The following is an 18,158-nucleotide window of genomic DNA, read 5'->3' as shown; positions in this document are numbered from 1 at the left end:
CAAGAACGGGAGGCAAAATGAGGCCTAACACTCCTGCTGAGAACGCTGTCATCATTTGCCCTGTATTTATCTCTCTTGTTAGGAAACTTAAAGGCACACAGAGGTGTGCTTCTCAGTGCAAGCTATACGATCCTGTGAGGAAATAATTTTATATTATGAGTAAGAAAACAATTATTTTGTGCTTAAACTTGTTTCACTGTGCACAATCTGGAGCAAGGAAATATTTCCCTCGACAGCATGCTTTCCATCCACACGGGCCAGATGCTAATCTACGGGAAAAGTGAAGTGGTTTATTATAAAGATACCCAGTATTTGCAGACAGAGGACACACACCGAGTGGTGGGAGAGGGAGGAGGGGAGGCTTAAAAAGCAGTTGGTAAAGCAGGTTTAGAACTCCGGCTTCTTAGAGTAGTAGTGAGTTTTCCAGTCATACCAAGGAGAGTCTGCCTCGACAGGGATGTGCTCCCTCCCCTACGAATTGAAGAAACATTCAAGAGGGTCAGAGAAGGTACTGTGAAAAATGAACTGAGTGAGGATTCTTAGACGGCAATTTGACATTTTATCTCTATTAAAAATGAAAACAAAATGCATTTGGAGCCAGGCGTGGGTTTCAATTCTAGGTTTGCCACTGTGGGGGAAACTGTTATTCACCCAGCAGTATCTGTGTTCTTCTTCCTTAAAGCGCTAAGATGCCCTGGGCACAGGCTGAGCCAATGGTTGCAGACGCTCAGCCTTCTTTGTAAACAGACGTGGCCACAAAATGGTTTGGGGGCCCATGAAAGTAATGTGTGTACTATCTGGGTCACATGCTTTCATCTGGCTGGAAAATGGAAGTGAATGGAACAACGTGAGAAGCCATGGGGTGAGGATGGCAGAACGACCCTGTTGGGCACAGACTGCTCACTTGTGGGCTCGGAAACAGTAACTTCCATCTTACTTAAGCCACTGTACTTTGAAGTCTCTGTGTGATAGCAGTCTGGCCCGTGTCCTACTAATATAACCACTTACTATCTGTGCAACATGGGGCAAGTTATTGAACCTCTTCTAAGCCTTGGTTTCCTCATCTGTGAAATGGAACCATAACACTTCCTTTGTAAGGTACTAAGAGGAATCAGTGGGTTAAGAGATGTCATGTACCAAAACTAGGCCTGACACAGAAATAAGTGCTCAACTAATGGGAAGTGATAACCACAAAGATATAAAGGTCTACTTAGGAAGCTGCTTTCAAAGGCCTCTGACATCACACAGCTACTGTGCCCACAAAGCCCTGAAGGTAGAAAAGCATGTCTGCTCTTGGGAGAGCTTCTATCCCAAATAATGTATTCAGGGAAAATCAGGGGTCTCCTGTATTTTTAGGCCAGGAGAAGAATTAAGATTAAACAATGTTTAAATAACTTGCTTAGCAAACTGTGCCTAAATCTTTAAATGGTTCTTTTAATCTTGCTCTGTATTTTTTTTTCAGAAATGAAGACAGCATTATTGATGTTGCAGATATCAAAAGAATAATAACTGAATACTATGAGCAACTCTAGGCACATAAATATGACAACTTAGATTAAATGAACCAATTCCTTGAAAACCTCAAGTTGCCACAACTCGTCAAGCATGAAATAATTAGAATAGCCCTATAGCTATGAAGGAGATTGAATGTGTAATTTAAAAAACTCCTGAAAAAGAGATCTCCAGGCCCAAATGGCTTCACTGGAGAGCTCTACCAAACACTGAAAGAACTAACACTTACTCTATACTATCTCTCCTAGAAAATAGGAGTAGGAAGAAATACTTCCCAATTCATTTCATGAAGCCACTATTAACACGGTACCAAACTAGATGAAAACAGTCCAGGAAATGATAATTACATTTAACATCCTCATGAACATACATGCAAAAACCTTCAACAAAATATCGGTGAAAAAACAGCAATGTCACGACCCATGACCAAGTGTGGTTTATTCCATGGATACAAGGCTGGTTCAGTATTTGGAAATCAGTGTAATGACATATTAAGAGGCTAAAGAAGAAACAGCACATGATCATTATCAATTGATGCAGAAAACCTCTGGGCAGAATTCAACACCCATTTAAGATAAAAGAATCAGAAAAACAGAAACAGAAGGAAGCTTCCTCACCTGAATAAATAGCATCTAAAGGAAAAAAAAGCTAACACTTAATGTGAAAGACAGTGCTTTCCCCCCTTTTTTGGTAGCCATTGTATTTATTTTTTTTAATTTACATATATGTACTATTCATTGTTTCTAAGAACAGCTTAGAGCTTTAGCTTTGTAAACTTGCATAAATCTTGCTCTGTATTATTAACTGTTACGCAAACACTAGTTATTTATTTATGCTCAGTTGACAGTGTGCTGAGTTCCATGTCTGTATACAAAAGAGCTGAGTAGAAAGGGACATGAAATCAACAAAGATCAGCAAACCAGGGTACGCTGGGAAAGAGACACGTGAATGAACTGGAATCATCTAGACCGGACACCCCGTTTCATGCAGACAGTTCTACAAGTCAGCAGAGGCCGTGTCTCACGTCCCTTGCGCACATTTCCCCCTTTTGACAGGGCCTCTGCAAGTGATCACTACTGACCCTCTGACGGCGTGGATTCTTTTTATCATTTACTGGTGGGACATGGTTAGACTCTACTCTTAAGACTTCTGTAACCTTGAGATCTGCTGATCAACTGGAGTTGAGATTCCCTGGCATCAAATTAAGATGATACTCTGCCTCCAGGGACTTTTCCCCAAGGCTCTTACGTGGGTTGTACATGTCACGAGATGCAGAACAACCACAAGATTACATCACCCAGGAAGAGACCAGCATCTCTGAAATGGGAGCAGGGATCACATTACTAAACATACGTCCTTTCATGGACCCTGACGACCCCCTTGCTTATAATGGGATTTGGGCGAATGACGGCAATGGGAGGCCGAACCAGAGGGCGACGAGAAAAGACACGGCACCATCTGCACACACTGTTACATTCACGTATCCCATTAAAATGGATGTGAGGTAGTGCTCTGCACCCTGCTTCATGGAGGCACCAATATACATGCAGTGAGCCAGACTGGACTCTGCCTCCTCTTAAGACCGCCGGGCACTACCATTGCCTTGGTGAAGGCGGGGCTCTGGCGTGGTATCACACAGAATCCACGCCTCAGACTGAGAGGCCAAAGCCCAGTCCACACAGAAGCAGCACTGATATCCACAGGCATCAGCCCAGGAATGAAAAAGACCCTTTGATACACTGGCAAGAGCCCAAGGGTTTATTTAGAGCTACAGCAAAACTCACGGCACTAAGGAAACAGCAAACAACAAGGGACCTTCACTCTTGCTCTGCTTCCCTGAACTGTTACTTACGGGTTCCCTGCCATCCATGGCTTCCATCCAGAGCCTCCGGTCCTCTTCGGACAACGCCTGCATGGTGATAACCCCTGGCCTGCAGAGAAAGGAGGACAGGGATGTGAATCCAGAGCCACAGGCACAGAGACCATGATGGAGGTGAGCCTCGAAGAAACACTCGGGCGACCAAGGGAGAGGCTGCTGGGGTTGGTGAGACACAGAGAGGCCCAGCCCTCCACTGTCCGGAGCCCCCTTCCCACCTCAGAAAGCAAAGCCATCGCCCCAAATCCCTCTCAATGAGCCCGTCTCCCTCAGGGAGGCAGGAAGCGACACAGGAGACAGGACTCTATCACAGGGAAAGGACGTGGGGAGCAAAGGGATTCCCTTACACTTGTTTGTTCCTTGAGATCATATTCATCCCTTTTCTCCAAAACGCTCACCAGAGCACCTTACTCCTGGCAGGAGAACGGTAAACACGTACCGAAGTGAAGCGAATTACTGCACTGGATAAAAAGAGGAGGAAGCATCCAAACTGGAGGGACCCCAGTCTATCATCCAGTCCAACGCTTCTAAACTGCTTTTGACATGAAAAAGTTTATGGGGGTAATGGGTGTTATCGTTATGATTATATGAAATGCAAACAGTATTTTTTAAGTGAGCCTTCGCCATGTCAGGTGCTAAGTTCTTCACCTGCATCAGCTCTTATCATTCTCCCCTTGGAATCTGCTTGCTCCTTCAAACTGAGCACAGAGCCTCCGGGAAGCCCAGCTACAAGATCGGATGGTGTCGGCTGTGCTCTCGTCACAGATGCCGCCCAAGCAGAGGTGTGTGACATAACAGCGAGCTTGGGAGAAGGGGCTACAAGCCCTCGAGGCTCCCTAAAGCAGGAGGTCTTGACTTAAGATTCACAGATGGGCCCCAGAAAGTCCATAAGCCACCCTCCCCCCACCCCAAATGTATATGCACTGTTCCGTCCAAACGAAGCTGTCTATCAGGTTATCAAGGAAGGTCGTGACCCACAAAATGTTAAGGATTGCTGGCTCAAAGCCTCATTTTAAAGGAGGTTTAAATTTGAAAAGTTGGAGAAAGCCTAAAAGGGAGGCAGAGGTCCACTGAGTGAGAACTAACCGGGGTCCGATTACACCTGAGTCCACAGAACTGGTCAGGGTCACAGGGGAGCTCGGCGCCGACACACAGGAGCTCAGCGATGCCCGAGCAGCAGGAGCCCGGACCCACAAGCACCACTGCTTCTCAGAAATTCACATTCTCAGGCCCAAGCGCCCATCTCCCACCAGCGTCAGCACATCCAGTGCGTCAGGCCCGTGGGGTGTCTGCAGACTGTCGGCAGCCCTGGCCCCACCGAGCTGACCCTGTGCCTTGGCAGCTCAGTGGACGGATTCTCCTCTTCAAGCATCTTTCAAAGAGCCAAGCAGAAAGCTATGACGGCTTTGAGATTACAAGTCTATAATCCAGTAGACTGCGGAGAACTACTGGAGAACTCTCCAGTCCCCGGGCTCAGACCTGCCCCAGGCAGTGTTGGGCCGGACCCCAGGCTCCAGAGTCAGGCAGTCCCTTAACATGGACATTCCCAGCCCAGCCCCACTCTACTGGACCTGAACTTCAGGGCTGGGCCTGTGAACCTGGACTCTCGCCATCTCCCCAGGTGATCCCGATGCACAGAGAGGTCCCTCTGCCCCCACCTTTTCCTTCCTGCTCCCCCTGCCCTGAAGAGCAAAGATACCCTCCGCTCCACACTGGGGGAGAGCTCCTCTCTGCACCAGCCAACGCGTCTCCGGATCATTTCCTGCTAGGTGTTCACCAGCAAACAGTCAGACCGCAGTAGCTGCCTCGCAGGACCAGGTCTCAGGGACCTCGCAGATGTCACACCAACTTCATGGCACACAGTGTGAAATTTCCACCCAGAGCCACAAAGAGGAAGTTCAGACCAACGCAGGGGCTGTGAGGGGTGGGCTGCTTGGCCTTAGGAACCAGGAAAGCCAACAGGATTTGTTTTCATTTTGAGAAGAAGTATCAAAATATAAGTTCTTTCCACATGTGGTTTTGTTCCCCTTTTTTGTATGGGAGGGGGTGGTGGAAAACCGAATAAAGTAGATTTAACACACTTGGTTCTGATCCTATCACCCCAAGCTCAGAAAACCTTCTCAGCCTCATGTATGTACATCTGGATCATCGTACTATCTTTCCAGGCATCTAGAAAACACTCATTCGGCTTCAAGTGTCTTTTCCTGTGTTATAATTTAAACCACTATTACATAAATCTCTCATGTGTGAAATTCCTAGAACCAAGGTAAATGGGTCAACTTTCTTTATTTTGGAATCAAGCAGTAACTTCCTTCCCACATTCACCATCCCTATGTCTCTACTAGTCACCATCCCTCAGAACAAAACAAAATGAGCAAAACTCTCAATGACCCTACACTTTCCCCGCCAGTCCCTGTAAGACGCGCACTTTCATTCGGGTACCAATTTAGCTCAAGTCTGAAATGCATCTGGCTTTTCATAACAAAAGAGGGGAGAGAGAGAGAGGGAAAGAGAGAACTCTTGAGCTGGGAGTGTGGGATGAGAAAAGGAAAATATGACACAATGAAAGAGAAATGGGGAAAATGATGAGAGCTCTTTGTAGCTCTACAAAGACGTGTGATCCTCAGACGCAGAGAACAAACTAGTGGGTACTAGAGCGGAAAAGAATGGGGGTGACAAAACAGGGGAAGGGGATTAAGAGGTACAAACCACAAGATATAAAACACGTAAGTCACAGGGATGTAATGCACAGCACAGAGAATACAGCCAGTATTTATAATTTTGTATGATGTGTCATCTTTAAAAATATCAAATCACTATATTGTACACCTAAAACTAACAAAACATTGTAAATCAACTATATTTCAATTAAAAAAAAAAAAGAATTGTGATCCTATCAAACACTATAATCAAAGAACACCTACAACACTAATAACCCAGCGCCGTGTGCCAGATGCTGTGCTAAGCACTGAATGTGGAATCATTTCGTCTTCACAGCTACAGCAGGAGGCAGGTAAACTCTCATTATCCCATTTAGCAGATGAGAAAACCAAGGCTAAAACAGGTTAAGTACTGTGTCCACAGTTACTGAGCCAGGATCCAAACTGAGCAGCCTCATGCTTCACCCTTGCACACAAGGCCACTGCCAACAGGAAGACACCGCAGCCCCCAGAGAGCTCAAGTTGACCACCCAAGTCCCCTGCCATCAAAAGGGACTAGGCCCTCCCACAAGGCCTTTAGTGAGCTCCTGCCTGGGATCAAATGAGGTCGAACGATTAAGAGCTCTGTAAAACCTAGAGTGCTTCATGATTGTGAGGACTCAGAAGGCTGCTCCAGGCAAACATCCAACCCCAAATCAGGCATCCAGTAACGTCCATTGTGACTGTGGCTTACTTTCTACAGCAGTGGTTCTCCACATTTTTTCCTACCTCAAAATACCCAAGAGAGAGAAAGGCAATGAGTTTTGTAAAAGAACACAGAAAGCACTAACCTTAAACAATAAGAACAAATTGGACTTCACCAAAATAAACTTGCAGTCATCAAAAGATAACCCTTTGGAAAGTCAAAAGGCAAACTATAAAGTAAGAAAAGACGTGCGCAGTTTATATCTCTGAGGAGACGCCTACCCAGAATATGCAAAGAATGCCAAAAAAATAAATAAGAAAAAAGTGAACAACCCAATTCACAAAATGGGTAAAAGACCTGAATAGGCATTTCATAAAAGAGGACACACAAATGGACAACAAGCATAAGAAACAGAGACCAGCATGATGACTCATCAGGGAAATGCAATTAAAACCACAAGGAAGTAAGACAAACACCCTTCTGAATGGAGAGAATTCAAAAGACCACCAACACCAAGGACTAGCAAGAACGGGGTGTCACCGGAACTCTCATCCACTGCTGATGGGAGAGCAACTTGATAAAACCACTTTGGTGATGTCTACTAAAACTAAATCCCTCTAGATGCACACCCAGGAGAAGTGAGCACACATGTCCACCAAGAGACACACCGAAGAATACTCAGTTTAATTCGTAACGGCCAAAATTTGCAACCACCAAAACACCAACTATCCATTAATAAGAGAATACACAGTTGTATATTTAAACAAGGGAACACCACACAACAATTAAAAAGAACCAACTACACGCAACAATATGAATGAATCTCGTAGACGTGATAATGAAGGAAAGAGGCCAGACACAAAGGACGTTTTACAAACGGTATGGTTTGATTTATGATGTTCAAACACTTGCAAAGGTCCCTCTATGGTGACAGAGACAGAACAGTGACTTTGTCTTGAGGAAGGAGTAGGGGCAGTGACTGGTTAGGGCACAAGGAAATCTTCTGGGGCGATAGAAACGTTCTATAACTTGACCTGGCTGGATACACGGGTGTGTGTGTGTGTGTGTGTGTGTGTGTGTGTGTGTGCGTGCATGGGTGTGTAAAGTCAGTAAGATATAGACTTAAAATTCATGCATTTTGCCGTGATTACATCTCAATAAAAACCGTTTTAAATATCCCAGATACACGACTTCTCATCAGTACCTTAAGCTCACTAGTTATCCTGACTAGCGTTTCTACACTGTTCTTTAAAATGCAGTTAATAAGAGTACCTTATTGTGGGGTTGTTGTGAAGGTGAAGTGACCTATGTGTAAGGCATTTCAAGTGTCAGAAACACAGTAAATGCTCCAAAAAGCAGTTATTACCACAGGGGCCAATGAGGGGTGCGTGGGTGGAGGGAACGGATGTCCAGTGCGGCGTAAGGTCAAAATTATGGAGGGAAAGGTCAGGTATGGAAAGCTTAACAAGGAAAAGGAATGAGCCGCAGGTGCTTCTGATGTGCATGACCCCACTCACAAAACACTCACGCTGCACTGAAAACTCACACCTCCACCACAGAGCAGGCCAGGCCACGGGCTGACACACAGGCTCTGACGTCACGGCCATTTCCTTTTTCCTCTTGAGTAAAGCATCAAAGTGGCCTACTTCCCCCTTCTGGAATTAATATCTGATCACTGATGGACAAAATCCTTTAGCAAATTCTAGAAAATCTGCCAAGGCCCTCTCTCCACCCACCAGATGACAGAAGAAACAAATGACTTACAAGCCTTCTTTTGGTTAAGTCTTAAAATTCTACCTAAACTACAGCACCCCCCGTTCATTCTGAATCAGCCCAAAGTCAGTGCCACACATCTGGACCAGCCTGGGAATCACGAGCAAGGATCTGCAATCTTCTCCAACACTCCACCTCTCACACGACAGGGGTGATGCTCCTATCACAGGGCAGACTGCTACCCATCGCCGTATCTCCTCCAACACTGCCTCCACGTAAAGCAATACATCGTTTAGCAACACATCCAGGAGCCCGGGACCACAGAGGTCAGCTCACAGCCTTCTCACCAACCAAGAGCAAGCAGAATCACTACCAGCCCTGATTCCAGGGTTACTCGACAGCCTCCCAACTCTAATCTTATTTCTGAATCTGAGTCAACAATGGTGAGCTCAATGGCTTGGCAATTCACCCACTTCCTATTGGACCAGGAAATGCTATTACTAACTCACTCCACCCCACTGAAACAAACACTCAGAATCTAACAGTGCTGTTCTTTCTAAATCGACCTCCAAAGATCTAGGGTTTACTCATTCATAAGACTATAAATCTTCTGCTGACCAGAGTTCACTCCCTAGCTTCAATCCACACAACAGCGCATTTAAAGGGTCGAGTTCAGAGTGAAAGAAGGACTGTGGCACCTCAAGAAACATATCCTCACAGCCTGTGCAGAAGACTTGCCTCACTATGCTCGAAAGGAAGACAGAGGGACATGATGAAGGTCTGGAGAACGGGCTGCCATCCACAGGCAAAAAGAGATGAGCAAGGGCCAAAGGAAGTGGTCCTTTGCTCTTGAAGTGCTACCAGGAAAACTGATCCCTAACCATTCCTGGCCAACTGCAAGCGTTCAAGCTTCAGCAGATCTTCATTTACACAAAGATATGGCCAGAGCAGAGTAATTCTGGTGAATGACATCTCTTCCATGTCTGTGTAGATTACAGAGTCAAATGTCAATAGAGACCAGGCAAGTAGGTAAAATGAGGGAAACTGGTAAGAATCCTCACTGCCCAGAGGAAAATAAGCTTGGTCTCATTTTCCTTGAAACATGTAGCCCGCTCTTTCTTTCTTTCTTTCTTTCTTTCTTTCTTTCTTTCTTTCTTTCTTTCTTCCTTTCCTTCCTTCCTTCCTTCCTTCCTTCCTTTCTTTCCTTCCTTCCTTCCTTCCTTCCTTCCTTCCTTCCTTCCTTCCTTCCTTCCTTCCTTCCTTCCTTCCTTCCTTCCTTCCTTCTTTGCACTTTTACTTTTTGATAGACTTATAGGAAAAAGGGAGTGCTTCCCCTCTATGGGAAAAACAACAGTGAAAATACAAGGTAAAGTGGCAGCTGTCACCTGTCATCATGGTGGGGGTGAACAGGGCATGGTGAAGACTGCGGTCAAGTGAGAGCACACATCCCATCTAAAGGAGGCACCCACCTTTCAGCTCTATAAACAGCTGGCACAGGGGAAGGCGGGATTCGGCATTCACAGATTTGTCCCATTTTAAAATGTTGCCTCCAGTGCTACTCAAGCCAAACCAAATATGTCTGTGGGCCAGCTTACAGCTTCTGGGGTCTGTGTCCGTCCTCCTCTGCCTCTCCCTACACCAGGCTCTCGTGGCATGTTGCAACGTCACCTTGTACACTGGGACCAACAGTGACGCAGGTCTGCATGCTTGATGCACCTCACAGTTCAACGCAGCGGCACCTTTCCGGATCACCAATGAAGGAGGAACTTGGGATACTTTCCCATTTTTTCCAATACTCAGGACCCAGGGTCACCACAGCAGGGCAACATTAATCTCCTATTTGGACACAGCAAGCTATGAATCTGCACAACGATGCACGCTAACCAAACACTGACGGTCCTTGTGCATGACAGATCCTTGTGCAGGAGACTAATGTAAATGCCCGGGTTGGGTACCGGTGAGAGGGACGGAAAGTGACCGAGGAACCAGAAGATGCGAACTGGCAGCCCCCAGACTGTAGCTAAGATTTACTGAGCGTTTATTATGGGCCAAGCCCGGGGATAAGGACTTTGCATTATCATTTGTTCCTCACAATGAAGTAGGGACTATCATTATACTTCCTTAAAACACTGAGACTCAGAAATGACTTGCACAGTCGTGCACTGCTGTAAGCGGCAAAGCCTCAACCTGAACTCAGCCTGCCTGACTCTAAAGCAAAGCCCATAGCCCATACCACAATGCTGGACTGCCCCCTGGTGCACGCAGTGTCTGTGCCCTGGGATCCAGGGCGACCAGCAACTTCGGGGGAGGTGGGGAGGGGGGAGGGGGGAGGAAGGCACTTCTCTCTTTCACTCTCTCTCTCTCTCTAGAGGAAGGAAAGGGGAGAAGGAGGAAAGAACTTCCTCTCCCCCCACCGTGCCACACACACACACACACACACACACATACACACACACACGCCCCTTAAGAAGTTTTCAGAAGTAGGCTTCTAATCAATTATTCAAAAAGGACCTGATCATAACGAACGAATGAACCAGAACCTATTACAGCCTGCAGCACTCACCTCCGGGGAAGGGAAGGTCCTAAAATAATGAGGGCCACAGCAGCAATAACAGTTTAAAGAGCGGTATTGCCAATCACCTCAGATAACTTCCCACATTTTTACTTTAAAGGAGACCGAATTCATGAAATATCAGGAAGCCTAGACAAAGACATCTTTGGCACATTAAGTTACATGTTCTTTAATGGAACAGATACCGACTGAGTGCCTGTTACGTGCCAGCCACGATGCCAGGCAGCAGGGAGAGAGGAGGCAGCACACTGCAACAACACGGCACCAGGGGAAAGCGGCATTAGTCGCCGGGATGAGCAACACTCAGGGAAAGCGCGAACACTTGTTACTGTTGATAAGAAACTGTGAAAAAGTATTCTAATTCAAGAAATCTTCTAGGTCATTTGTCAATTTTTTTCTTTGTTACTATTCTATCTCATGATGAAGAGACCTGTACGTAAATGGAGTTTACTTGCTGAATTATTCCCTTTCTTCAGACTTAGGTAACGGCAAAATTTTGGTTAAGACTTCTAAAAAATAAACTCATTTTATATTTAGGAATTGGCAAATCAACTGGTATACCCAATCAACAAAACTCTAAATTTCACATGCAGACTAAAGAATAGAAAGAGAAATAAGAAATAGGAAAAAGTTACAGAAATAACATAAGGCTGCCTTATGTCACACCAGAGTCCATTAAACAACACATCCGACTTACTTAAACCAGAATCTAACAGCAAATACTCTCATTTAGCTTTTTTACAAGAAAAAAACCTCAGTAATTTAAAAATTACATGAATTCTACAGAGTCCGAGAATTTCTTAACTAGCTTATTTTAAAGAACAGCTAAGGAGCAATTCTGAAAAGTAAGATACTCTCCCCCACTTTCCCCCCACCCAAGTCATGGAAGTCAGAGCAGTGTAACACCCTCCGAGGAAGGAAAAAGCCATTTCCTCTCTGAAATGTCAATGGCATTGAGACCAGCACTCCAACCAACTGGCAGGAAGGCAAAATCAAATATTATTTCAAACAAGGGGTGAGAAGGGGAGGGGAAGGGAAGCTTGAAACCAGGAAAAATGGATTCATCTGTTGCAAAAGATAAAAACGCACACTGCACCGACAGGGAAAAGTAAGACTGCCTGGTTCTCAGCACACGCTGGACAGTCCAAGTCACCCATCTTTTTGTCAGCATCCTCAGATAAGCTGTCGCTGAAGCAAAGAGCCTGATGCTTTAGGTCAGAAAGCAAGGTAAAAAAGGTAATGTTTAAACAGAGGCTAGGGTAACGGAGCATGCTCGTTTCTGCAGGAAAATGGGTATGAAATAACCCATCATACAAGGGTGGGAGGAAGGAAGTTCTAGAGAAAGAATGAGTCATTTAGAATCTCTTTACTTTAAGGGGTAATAGTCACATGGTGGTTTCTTCTACAGGAACACACACACACACACACACACACACAGAGGCACCACTGACTACCAAATGTTCATGTATAAAGGACAGCTAATTTTCAACTGGACCTCCTAAGAGTTACTAATATATATACAAAGCTGCCATCTAGAGGTTGAGCATGGAAACAAAGTCTGTTACATAAGATGACCGCTTTTGGAAAACACACAGTCTTAGACTCACACAACCTCGCGAAGACACACAAAAAAGCTCATGCATACACACCATATACCAAATTACAATAGTATTATTTTAACTTAAAATTAGTATGGTTTCCCTTTGAGACCACAGATTGGAAGGAGGGGCTTCAATCTTTTATCTTGTATAGGAAACATATAAAAGTAATACGTTATCGCACATCGAGTTTGAAAACGGAATCTTCCCCTTTCCCACATACACACACTTAAAGCACCTGTATCCACGCTCAGTACACAGATGACTTGGAAAGTCATGACACTATAGCAAAAAGGAACGCCATCAAAATGAAACCAACCGGCTCAAAGACATACCCTCCAAAGCTAAATTTCACCACGAGAACAGTGAAGCCCCGGGTTTTAGGGTACAGAGAAAAACTTCAAAGGAGCAACGTCTCCTGACAGAGAACTATATCAGCGGAGAATATTACTGCATTCCATCTTCACAACAAGCCTGCAAGGTGTGACTAGCCCCGTCTTACAGATGTGCTTAAACCACCCGCCCAGACTCACACAGCTAGTAAGATGGAGATCCCAAAATGAGACTTAGGGCTGCTTCGATCTTTTCCCTGCCTCCTTCTATAAAAACATACTTGAAATAAGGGTGGTGCCTCATTAGAGGGCTGGGCTAGATGTTTTAGATCTTCCATAAATCTTTGTAGCCTCCACTGTTCTTACTTTAATCAATCTCCCATTTTCCTGCAGCGGTTTTTGTTTTTGTTTTGGTCCTACCTATTCAGAAACACAGATTGTGCGAAGTTTTAGTTTAAATGTCAACTAACATGATTAAGTTCCTATAATCTCTGACACAGGAATTCACCAAAGTCCCAAAGGAAAGAACAAAATAATCTAACTCAAAAACTGCATTACCAGAAAAAAATCAAATTGCAGAACCACAAGCACACAGTACTGCATTCAAAGCTGTAGCAAATGACATTATTCTGCCTCTGGGAGCAGATCACCTGAGACAGAGATTTAGAACTGGGCAGTGTTATATAAAACATACCTAATTAAACAACTAGCAAACAAAGAAACGCTCATCCTCTGTTGTGCAAACACACAGCACACGGTGTGAAGACAAGGACTGAGCAGACAGTAGCTGTTACATGCAGGCTGGGACTGGTTCAGAGGAAAGCTTGCAGAAAAGGAGGACTTGGGATTTGGTGTGCAAGAAAAATCAGATGATGGTTTTTAAGAAGGAAAGTCCAAGAGATTCATAGTGCTTCATTAAACTTTCTATCTGTACCATCAGTAGAGTCTCTGGCAGGTAATGATGCTTAACAAATGAGGAAGGTAGGGAAGGGCAGAGGAAATGAGTATTCAGGGCATTCCGTTCACGCCGTCATTCTGTGTAAGAGTAGAAGGGGGGAGTCCCTCTGTCTGTTACATTTCCCCCCCAGCATTCTAGACCTCCAAGTTTGCTCCAACACTCAACATACTGGTACATACACCTTCAGCTGCACGATGTGTGTGTGTCAGCGTGTGCCCATTCTATAGTCCACGGTAAGATCTGGAAAGCAATGACTACACTTGTCTTGGTCCCCATTACACCCTTAGCACCAAGTCCCCTTGTCACCCTAATACATTGTCCTTTGCCGCCCACCTCTGGAGAGGACCAGTGCGGGCACTGGGGTACTCTACACAACACATATCGTCTTCAAATGTATGGACTTGCGTTGGGCTCAGCTAGTCCTGGAAAAAATAAAAACATTCTAATTGTTTCCTTTCCCCAAGTATAAACACTGCCCCTCAAGAGACTCCATTGATTCTGTGCATCCAAAAGAAGGCTTTTGTGTCTATTATTTTCCATATGGTTTTAGGGGCCCCTCCTGTAAACATCTGGGAGAAAATACCCACGCGTTACGTACATCTGTGAGAAATTTCTTAAAAATAAACAAATGCAGAGATGCTGAGAGATGACGACCGCTGTGATTCTTTAGCTTACACAAATATTTTCCCTACATTTGCTTGGTAATTTCCATTAAGATGCTGCATGGAGGGAAGTTAGTTATTCAAAGTGACTGAACACAGACGTTGGCCAGAATCACACGCCACCACCACTAACGGCTGCTTTTCGATGAAGTCCCATTTTTGCCCAGGAATTTTACACTCAACTCCCTCAAAAAGAGTTAACACGCATGGAAGAAAAAATGATAAATCTATTCTTTATTCAACTAAAATGTCAAATAGAAACTTTCAGATGCTCGGCGCTATGGCAAAGTAATACAAAGTCACCAAAGAATGCTTCTCTATTAAGGTATAAAAAAAGGATGATTTTTAAACTGAAAAGCTCAGCTAGGCTACTGTAAAGAGCACCCAGAATAAGGAAGATAGTCTACGTGCAAAGGCTGCTCTGTGACGCGGGGCTCCTTGCCAGTGGGACTGTCCAAGGAGTGGGTGGGGCCGTCCATTTAAAAGGCTGATGGAGCTTTTTATTGCTGCATCAGTGAGAGAGGCCCTCCCTAGTCAACACGGTGTTAGTTTGCGAAGGATGCTGTCACAAACTGGGCTGCATAAACAACAGAAAGGCATCACCTCACAGGTCTAGAGGCTAGAAGTTGGAGAGCAAGGTGTAAGCAGGTGGGTTCCTTCTGAGGTACCCAAAGGAGAGTCTTCTCCATGCCCGTCTCAGCTTCGGGTGGTCTCTGAGGCATCTCTAAGCCATTCCTTGGCTGGAAGCCACATCACCCTGAGCTCTGTTCACAAGGGGTTCTCCTTGGGCACGTGTCTGGCTCTACATTCAAATTACATCAGTCCTGTTGGATTAGGGTCCACCCTAATGGCCTTACTTTTACTTGACTGACTCTGTAAAGACCCTAGCTCCAAATAACTTTCATTTTCAGACACTGGGGACCAGAACTTCAACACATGAGTTTGGCAGGTGCACAATTCAACCCATAACAAGTATCTTCTAGGAAAATAAGAGCATATCCTTCTTTGGAGCATGTCGTGGCAACACCCACAACCACTGCACATCGCACACGTTCAGTTGCAGTCATGTATTCTAAGTGCTAGAGTCCTGAAACTGCATTTAAAACCAAAACCAGAAGGGAAATGCAAAGTAGCATCACAATGATTGGATGGACATGATACCGTCAGCTAAGCAACTTCTCAGTTTGGAATTGAAGAAAGACGCGAGAATTTCTACTAACTTTCACTTCTCAGTGTTGTAAACCGTGAAGTCCTTTTGAAAGAAAACCAAAGACCAATGAAGAGCAACTATTAGCCTGGGAAACATTTACTCAGAATAGTCCAGGGGTGTTCAGCAGCTTCTCAGGTCTGAAGCTCCCCCAAAACTAGTTCTGAAGAAAAAAAAAAAGGCAGGCAACTAGAAAGAATGGAAGGATGAGACGTAATTACGTGGAATTCTGTAATTATGCGGAAGTCAATATAGAAGGCTGTAGGATACAGAGAAGGGACTACAGGTCTAGTTTTGAGATGTCAAAGGAAAAGAATTTAGGATTAAAAGGAGGTTTCTGAAATATATTCACAGTACTACAGAGGATCTTTGACATAAGAAGTTCAAGAATGACAAATCTAAATCCCCAGACTCCGAATTAACACAATTTGATTTCCAGCTCATTCGTGGGTCAAAGAGTCACCACGGTTCTTCCTAAAGGAAGGGCATGTCAGGGATTAACCTCTTTTCAGCAGGATTTGAGCAAACTGACAGCAATGAGCTGGGATACAATGAAAACCATCAACTGACAAATGGCACCACTGCTCTGATTGCTTACTTATGCTGGTCTCCTCAGATAAACAGAAATGAGACTCATGTTAAAAATAAAAGGCAAAAGAAGAAATGTACAAAAAAAAAAGTTGAAAAGCCAGCATTCATGGAGCACCTACTGTGTGCCCTGAGCCTGGCCGGTGCTCTCTCTGCATGGCCTCTCTAAGTTGGCAGCCATGCAAGGGCTTTCTGAAGGGCACAGGGCAGAAATGTGGGGACAGAGGCAAGTGTGCTGCTGTGGTTCACACACCACTCGTTCACGTGCCAAGTACAAATGATGACAGTGAGAAAGCAGGACTCGGATCTCACAGTCAGCAAGCTGACGGCTCAGTGGAGTTCCCGAAATCCAAGTACAGACAGCACCGGTCTCATCCCTCAAAAACGTTTCTAAAACGTCCTGAGCTGTGAGGCAGCAAAGCGCCCTGCAATGAGTTCCACCCACCCTCTGTTCAAACCCCTGAGTTCTGGGTGAGACTCACCCTGTAAACTGTAGTAACCCGGGGTCCTTGGAGCACACACGTCCCTGGGCTGGAGTGAGGGTTACATGAGAATCACATGAAACCACACGAACAAGTGTTCAGCTTCCAGAAAGTGCTCTCTTACCGCTGGTTCCCGCATCCCTCCTCCATTGTTAACAAAAAAAAGTTGGTTTTATTGTGGTTACTGCTGTTGCTTTTACCCTGCTACTCTGTGTCAGAGCCTGGTAACCACCTTTCCAGCTGCACGCGCCTCTATATGGCAAAGAATTAAGCTCCTTAGTAAAGGAGACTGAAGTTTCTCTTCTTTTTAATTTTTATCTTGTTTTACTGTTGTTTGTTCTATTTTGAATAAAGAAAATGCATGTCTGTGCTCTGGGAAACTATATCATGATAAGCCCGCTGATCAGTGCACCAATTATGAGTAAGAACAGAGGACCACAGAAGGGCTTATTCAAAAGGTGGATTGCAGGGTCTGTCTCGCCGAAAGTTGGACTGTGTAGGTCTGGGGCGGGAACGAGCAGCTGCGGTTCTAACAAGCACCCGCTCGGATGCTGAGACCGGGCAAGTTCTCACCATACAGGAAGAGATGCTGATGCAATCAACTCGCAGGCCTGACCTCCTAGAACATTACTTCCTAAAGGCTACAGCTTCTGTTACAGAGTAACACGAAGTAGCAGCCCGGAGCCTGAAGGATAAAAGCATCCAGGCTTGAGAACCACAGGTCACATATTCTAAGTCAAACAAGCCACACTTCAGCATGTAGTAATACCTTGATAGAATAAAACGCTCATAGCCATCACATCAGTGTCCACATATCCTACAGTTCACACACTCCCAGCACACTCTGAAACCTCACACTGTTAACTAGAGCCATTCTCTCTGTGGCTTTCACATTTCCTAGGTGGCCAACCTTGCATCTTGCTTCCCCACGCCCCGTACCTCTCTAGCCCAGCAGGTAGAAGCTGGGAAATCTATGGAAGGTTGAAAAGATAGCCGGACAGGTAGCAGCATCACCTCCTGACTCAGTGCACTGGTGAAAAAGCAAGATGTAGGGGAGTCTTCCAGGGAAAGGGACTCCGGGCAGAGTTCCCAGGGATGCCTCCCCTGAGCACGTGGACATGCCTTTTCCCTCCTGTCTCAGTCCCTTCCTGGATGTGTGAGGAAAAGGCAGAGAGACACTAAGGAAAATACTGCCCAACTGTAATCTAATCTTTGAGACCAAAGACAATGACCTACATAGAAAGCAGAAAGGTGTTTCACAGATGCTCTGTGTTCTTTGAGGTGAAGGCCAGTCGGGTGCAGCCGCAAGAGGA

General features: G+C 45.2%; 1 protein-coding gene across 5 annotated transcripts in view; it reads right to left on the bottom strand.

The window, feature by feature from the left end:
• The window catches only part of ARHGAP26 (Rho GTPase activating protein 26), a 416,457-nt gene that overhangs the window by 253,486 nt on the left and 144,813 nt on the right, over positions 1-18,158 (bottom strand). For all 5 annotated transcript variants that reach the window (XM_074360866.1, XM_074360863.1, XM_074360867.1 and 2 more), the window contains one exon: positions 3,365-3,443. In XM_074360866.1, the coding sequence (XP_074216967.1) occupies positions 3,365-3,443 (79 nt within the window). The remainder of the gene's footprint in view (positions 1-3,364; positions 3,444-18,158) is intronic.

Source organism: Camelus bactrianus, chromosome 3 (assembly GCF_048773025.1).
Source record: "Camelus bactrianus isolate YW-2024 breed Bactrian camel chromosome 3, ASM4877302v1, whole genome shotgun sequence".
Lineage (NCBI taxonomy): Eukaryota > Metazoa > Chordata > Mammalia > Artiodactyla > Camelidae > Camelus > Camelus bactrianus.
Note: the sequence above shows the minus strand (reverse complement) of the source record. Positions and strands in the feature narration are given on the sequence as shown.